This window comes from Penaeus chinensis, chromosome 27 (assembly GCF_019202785.1).
Source record: "Penaeus chinensis breed Huanghai No. 1 chromosome 27, ASM1920278v2, whole genome shotgun sequence".
Classification (NCBI taxonomy): domain Eukaryota; kingdom Metazoa; phylum Arthropoda; class Malacostraca; order Decapoda; family Penaeidae; genus Penaeus; species Penaeus chinensis.
The window spans coordinates 5,443,548-5,451,047 of record NC_061845.1 but is presented as its reverse complement, the minus strand read 5'-3'; the positions used below and the strand labels follow the sequence as shown (position 1 = coordinate 5,451,047).

Here is a 7,500-nt window from a genome sequence, read left to right as displayed (position 1 = left end):
CAGAACTGCATTTAGTCGAAGATCTACGTGAGCCATATTTTTAGAAAGCATTTGTGAATTTAGTTGATATTAGAATTTGCCTATATATCATTAAAGAATTATGCTTGTGCACATAGATTCTGTTTGTAAATGTATACATTGGTGTATAGAAACTAAGATATGATATCGCTACCGAACAACACTAAGATAATTCAGGATCACATTATTTGAATAGTGCTTAAGAAATTTACATTTAAATTCAGAGAGGAATGTGTGTATGTGGTCATGGATATTAGCGTGGATGCGGGTGTGGGTATGTGTGTAAGTGTGAGTCCCTGTGCCTGTGTGTGTGTGTGTCTTTGCGTCTGTATGTCTGTCAGTCTGTTTATCTGTCTGTATGTTTGTAAGCAAAAGAGAGAGAAAAAAGGAAAGAAGAACAGTAAAAAGTAAAGTAAAACATTTGTAATGACTGATAAAGGTCCTGCAAAATACTTTAGCAGATGATAAGATATTAGTCGGAATTCTGTAGTTATATATTAAAAATCTTTCCTTTCCAGTGTTTTCTTTATTCCCAGCTAAAGGAAATGATAATCATATTCATAATTTAGAAACAAAAGAATTATAATTCTTAAGAATTACAGATTTTGAGGTTGCAAGAGTGAAGGTATTCCATTTTGCTCTGACTGGATGGCCAATATGGTGCTACCAAAATCCCCAGAAAGCATACCATTTCTCCAATACTTACTGTATTGTGTGTTGATGGGCTAACTGGACAGCCTTATGTATACCTCCAGTAGAGTTAGTGTAAGTGTTCACTTAATAATGTAGTGAGAATTTATTTTAGTGTGTTATTAATTCTTTCCATTCCTACATTATGTACCTTCATTATCTTTAGTGTCTCTAGATGTATTTCCGGATTATTTGTAGCCCCACCTTTACTTCTTTTTTTTTCTTATACCCATTCAGCCTTTTTTCAGATCTCCAAACTTCTCCTAGTTGTAGTGTGTCTCACACCCTCCCATGTATATAGTAGTTTCTGTATTGTTCCAATAGTTGCTGTCTCGCCTTTGACTGTCTTGGTGCCCTCCGGCAGGCTTAGAAGCCCTGAAGGCAGACGTCCCCACACTACTGGGTCTGGGTCTAGGCATGTCCGTGTTGTCTGCCCTCATCTGTCTTGTGCTCAAGATCTTCGCCCGTGCCCGCTTTGTTCGCCCTCGTCGTTATGCAGACGCCCGTATTAACCCACCCCTCACGGTCTCTGGTGAGTGCCGTTGTGTCCCCAGCAACTGCTCCTTCAGGAACCCTGGTGAAGCAATTTTACTGTGTGATATACAAGGCAGATTGCATATTTATTGACATCACTGGAAATAAATACATAACAGAAGGGAACACTTTGATGTTTGATATTGGGACACATACTTGACACATTATGAATTTATATTGCTTTCGATAGGATACTTGGTGAGCTGTTATGAAAAACTGTACCTCTATTACTTATGTAGAACATCCATAGCTTTTTTATTGCAGAAGGTAGAGTTGGTTTATTATACATTTTTTGGATACCATGGACTTGGTAGACTCTTTAGGGAAGATGTAGGAGAGCAGTAGCCGGGCTCTGAGTCACCAGTTGTTTTCTCTGTTGTATCTTTTGATACAGATTGTAGACTAAAACGTTTTTTCACGCTCATCATGTGTATATTTAACACAAAATCTTACACAGGACTGGAAGTACTTTTACATGGTATGTAGAAACATTAGATGGACCTCTTACATTCTTGTGATGAGATTTTTTGCCCCTTTTTTTGAAATAGTTGAATTGAATTATGCATAACTGTACTAAATATCCAAAGCAATGTAAACCTTTCCTGGCATAATAGATTGATACAACTTTGAGGTCACCTTCAGATAATCTGCACCCTCACTGTAGAATAACGAGTCGAAGGTTGTGTGCCACAACAAGTAAAGTTGGGTCTCAGGTCAGCTAAGCCGTGAAGGTGAGCGTCGTGCGTGTGCTAATGCACATGGTCACAAAGTGTACGCCCGACGTCAGAGTTACCCCCAGCGTCGTGCCTCCACCCTGGGCCCCCACGGTGGTTCCCCCCAACAGCGGCCCTCCCTCCAACCTCTGAGGGTGATCCCTGAGAACCCAGGGGCATCTCATGGGGTGGTCCAAGGGTCACCTGCCAGAGGGGTCCGATCTACACCCTCCCTGCAGCAGAACTCTCGCGGTACACGTGCCCTCCCGCCCGCATGCGTCTGCTGCTGCTGCTGCTGATGCTGCATTGTGCCATGCTCTCCCAAATGTATTTTGACACCAGAAGGCTATTTTTGGTCTTCTTAGATTTTCATATTTTCGATAATTTGCGGATTTTCGATCTCCTTAACGTTTTCACTATTAGTCCCTCGTCGTATGGTCTTACATATTTCCTTTTGACTTATAGATTTTCCATAAGATTTAGATTCCCATTGTTTTTCGGTATGCTAGAGTAAAAACTGAATGCATTAACAAAATGATTTATTAGACGTATAGTCACCAATAGGTAGTCTGTACTACAGAAAAATTCTAGCATAAGAGTTCAGAGAGGAAAAAGGAGAAGTAGGTATAGCAGCAAGTTTAGTAATACTGAAACACCTGTATCGTTGCTGTAGCACCATATTTAGATCCACATATATACATAAATATAAATAGTATAAAAGCGACCTATAAGTAGCACCCCTGTGTAAATAATATCAGTGCTTGGAGTGACAATTAAGCTAAATTAGTAAGATTTATTAGAATATAAGAGGGCACGTTAGTATTTTATAATTTCCTTCTCACCTCCAGATAGATTGAATTGTTATACATTTCTTGTCTTGTTATTAACACTACTTCAACTGTAGCTTATTTACATTAGATTACAGCATAGACAATAACATTACTTTGTATCTCATAGACCTAGACATGGCTGGGTTAGAACATAGAAAACTGGAAGATCAATAGATTTATATACATTATAAGAAATGAAAACAAAAAGGAAATAACTGCTGAACAGAAAGTGACTGTGAAGTGTGTGAAGTGGTTGGATTGAAACTTTGCTTCATATTTTGGGGCAATTTGTCTTCACTTACACATCTTTTATGTCATGTGTAACTGTCATAAACTTCTTTTAGAAGTCATTTTTGAAGTTTTGATTTTCAGTTCTTCATTGTGTAATTTTTATTGTTAGTTTTGACAATAGTACATCAACTTATTTTAGCCATATCATCTTTACCTATTTTAACTAACCAATTTTAACTTTTTGAGCAGTTGGTACTACTTGGTAAATTATGCAGATTTTTTTCCATCATCTTTTTAATGGATGATAGACCAAAGTAGTGAAGCCAGTGTGGTTACAAGAATATGTTGTAGACAGAGCAAACTTTCTCCACCAGAAACATACGCAGCCTTTGCCCTGGCCGCCAATGCCTCCACCAGCAGTAGCCCGGCCAGGGATAGACACCATTCCCTGCGCTCTACCAAATCCGCATCCTCATCCCGAAGACCTTCCTACAGCTCCCTCCATCCCCATCGTCCAGGTTAGTGAACAGTTTTCCACCCCTCTTTTTTTCCCATTACTTTCCATCTTTTATCTGTTGTTGATTTTTATTTCCTGTATTTCTTCTACTTGTTTTCTCTCGTCATTTATCAGAGTGCTATGTGATATCTGAGATCTTGCATAATTGTAAGGTTGAAGCTGCTGTTTTTTCTCTCTCTCTCTCTTCTCTCTCTCTTTCTCTCTTATGTCTATTCCATGATTATGGAGGTCATGATTTATAATTTCCTAATAATACAATAACCCAAAGCTCAGGTAAAGGAAGCATGTCTGAAATTCAATCATATACTTTTTCCATTCATTATATATCTATTTTTTGTATTTAGGCCTATCCAAGGTTACTTTATATGGTTTACTGAAATGGGCATGCATTTAATTCAAATACTTCTGAGTGCTACATATCTGAGGTAATTATTTTTTGTGCTAATCATGAAAAGGTAATTCTAGATTAAATTTTAATAGTTCTGTGAATAACTATAATTATTAGAGATAGGTTCAGTAATCATATGTCCATAGGAAAAAATAAAAGAAGAATGGAAATCAATACTGTCCTTTAGCTTACTAGAATATATGTTTGATATACCCTATTATCAGTGACTGTAAATATAAATTCACATAATGGTAGATTTCATATGTACCATAATGAATAGATGCAAATAGATTCCCCACATAATGGTAGATATCATATGTACTGAATAGATGTTCATTTAAATGTAGATAATGATAACAGATCTTTGTTGCTGTTGAAACAAAGAGGTCAGTGTTCAGTACCTATTTTTTCCTCTTATCTTTTTTGTTATTTATATTTTTCTTTGTTATCTTATTTTGGGATTATATTCTCTTATTAATTTCACTTTTTTGTAAAGCTTTTTCTATTTGTTTTGAATGGCATTTCTGCATTGTTTCTTATCTGTTTTATTACTTTTATCATTCTTGTTTACCTATCTTTTGTGTATGTGTTTGTTAATCTTTCTTTGTTGCCCATTTGAATTTTTAATGTTATTTACAGATTCTCACAGTCTTGTGTTTTGATGATTAAGCTTTTCTGCTTCTCTTGGTTACTCTCTCTTTCTCTCTCTCTCTCTCTCTCTCTCTCTCTCTCTCTCTCTCTCTCTCTCTCTCTCTCTCTCTCTCTCTCTCTCTCTCTCTCTCTCTCTCTCTCTCTCTTTCTTTCTTTCTCTCTCTCTCTTTCTTTCTCTCTCTCTCTTTCTTTCTTTCTCTCTCTCTCTCGCTCTTTCTTTCTCTCTCTCTCTCTCGCTCTCGCTCTCTCTCTCTCTCTCTCTCTCTCTCTCTCTCTCTCTCTCTTTCTCTCTCTCTCTCTCTCTCTCTCTCTCTCTCCCTCCCTCCCTCCTCCCTCCTCCCTCCCTCCCTCCCTCCCTCCCTCCCTCCCTCCCTCCCTCCCTCCCTCCCTCCCTCCCTCCTTCCCTCCCTCCTTCCCTCTCTCTCTCCTCCCTTCCTTCCTTCCTTCCTTCCTTCCTTCCTTCCTTCCATCCTTCTCCTTCCCCCCTGCTCCCTCCTCCCTCCTCCCCACCTTCGCTCACCTTTTACACTCCTCCAGCTATTTTAGATCTATAGAATTTTTTACTTTGTAATTATTAATTGTTTTCTGTACACTTATTATTTCATCAATTTCTTTCTTCATATTCATTTCACTTTGTTTGTTTATTTGTTTGTTTGTTTGTTTGTTTGTTTGTTTTTTCCCTGACCTCACAATATTCTCCCACAGGCACCAGGAGGTCTTCACAAGCATCGCTCCGTCTGGTCGCAGGGGAGGGCCGTGGAGAACCGATTGGATACTACGTGTGCATTAGGGATCCTGCCTCCGTACATTCTAGAGGTCTGCACTAGATACCCCATTGACCTGCTACCTATTCCTTTCACTTAAAGCCAGTGGATGTCCACTCCATTACCAATATCACTGGAAATGTTAGCAGACCAAAATGTCAAAACAGTTTGGTCTGATTTTTCTTTCTGTTTTTGGGCTCTTTTGCTAATTACTGTCATTTTTATACAGGTATTGGCTATGTAATGTGCAAGATACACTACTTGGGTTTTGTATCTAAGGCTAGAAACAAAAGATTTGCAGTGATCAGTTGTTGAATGGATTGGATTGTCTATTGCAGACCTCTAGCTAACTCAGGTTAAAACCAACTTCCTCTGTCTTCCTTACAACCTACAGTTACCCCTAGTTGGTCCCAGAACCCCTTTGCACTTTGTGACTAAGTAGATGGTGTAGAAAATTATATTGCTTGATTTTTTGGTTATTGTTTGGCTTTAGTCATAGTCACGATGAAATAATTCTAATGATATTGCAACAAGGCATAAAGTAGATTAGATTTTTGTTTCTATCTTTTTTTCTTTTTTTTCTTTCTTTTTTCTTTTTTTCTTGTTATGAACTTATACAAGGCTTTTAAGGGCAATCATCAAGTGTATTATATAAAAAGCTTTTAGAGATCAGATACTGACTAAAATTTTTAGAGTTTTTATGATGTGTATCTCCTTTTACTTTACTAGACATTCAGCTTTTTCTTTTTTTCTGAACATATGAAGTAAGATTTATGTAGATTAGAATACCTTTGTCATACAGTGTCTACTTATGAGAAGTAGACCTCATAGAAATAGATAATGGTGCATAGCCATGTTTCAAGTCTATAGTCATTTTAGGTTTACCCTTCACCTGCTAGTGATCAAATTAACACATTGATTTCCCACAGATTCAGGACATCTGGTACATCTTCAGGTTGGCCTCAGCTGCAGATTATTATCATTTATTTATTTACTTTTTTTTTTTTTAATCTCATTTTCCATTTGTGCAGCCCCTCCTGACACTTTCTAATCTGGATATGACCCTTCATTTAACAGGAGGCTCCAGGCGCCCATCTCAGGCTTCTACAGCATCAAGTTCTGGGGACCTTCGTGAGGGCCGTGTCCATCATTATCTTTATATGAGACCCAATTATTCCCTAACCTCAGAGGCCACTACCACCACGGGCACTTCAGACTCATCTCCACGAACTCCCAAAAGTACAGAACAACTGCTGGCTGTGTACCACTCTGTGCCAGAGGTAGGTCACTTAGTGCCCAAGTAACAAGCTTTATTTTTTCTTTCCTTTTTTTTCTTTTTTATTCATTTATTTTTACTTGATAAATCCTCTTGCTGAATTGTTGCTGAAGCAAACTAGTCTTTGGAATTGGGATGGCTATATTCTTCAGAAATGTTACCTTTTCCATGCTGTTTATGGCCAGGAGTATCATCAATAAATTATGCAGCTTTGACAAAATTTGATCTTGAAAGCTAAGTTAATGCTTTAAACTTTTTTTGATAATATGCATTAATACATTCAGTCTGTAGCATAGCATTAAAGCTTTGCTTGTTTCTTTGCCTGCCTTGTTCGATTATTTAATTAGAGGATGCAATTGAGCCTTAGGGAAGCCCTAACAGTTTAATTGGTGATCTATCATTTCCAATAACTGGTATTGGGGGAGAGGAATTTTTTTTTTATTTCGTTTGCATTTGTCAAAACTATAAGGGCATTCCTTTTAAAGAGAGACATATTGACAAGTATGGCTTTATTTGTTACCTCTATAATCTTTCTATGAATAAATATATATGGATTTTTTATATACTTTGATCTAACAAATGCATCCATGGTATAAGCAGTTCTAATAAGTGATAGCTGCAGTATTTGATATGCATATGATACAAATATGGTTTTAGATTGTGTTACTTTTGAATGTAAATTTATCTGTCAAATGATAATCTTTGTCTTATATTATGAATAGCCATTGATTTAAAAGCTTTTACTAGTACATTTTTTACATAGTAAACCATTGCCCTATTCTGTTTTGTGAAACTGGTCTGCTTTCACATTTCAGTCCAGCAATGAGTACATTTTATCTAGCAGTTGTGGTTAGGCTTGCTCATGTATACTTCATATGAAGATATTTT

The 7,500-nt window shown here is 37.3% G+C and overlaps 1 protein-coding gene across 9 annotated transcripts in view; it reads left to right on the top strand.

The window, feature by feature from the left end:
• LOC125039769 overlaps positions 1-7,500 on the top strand; it is an 89,520-nt gene that overhangs the window by 57,119 nt on the left and 24,901 nt on the right. For 7 of the 9 annotated variants that reach the window (XR_007116145.1, XR_007116146.1, XM_047634025.1 and 4 more), the window contains exons 4-7: positions 1,073-1,240; positions 3,391-3,534; positions 5,278-5,388; positions 6,414-6,616. Coding sequence is in view for 7 of the 9 variants with exons in the window: in XM_047634025.1 (XP_047489981.1) it covers positions 1,073-1,240; positions 3,391-3,534; positions 5,278-5,388; positions 6,414-6,616 (626 nt within the window). In the remaining 2 variants the exon portion in view is untranslated. The remainder of the gene's footprint in view (positions 1-1,072; positions 1,241-3,390; positions 3,535-5,277; positions 5,389-6,413; positions 6,617-7,500) is intronic. The other 2 variants (XM_047634027.1, XM_047634026.1) reach the window with 2 other exon arrangements.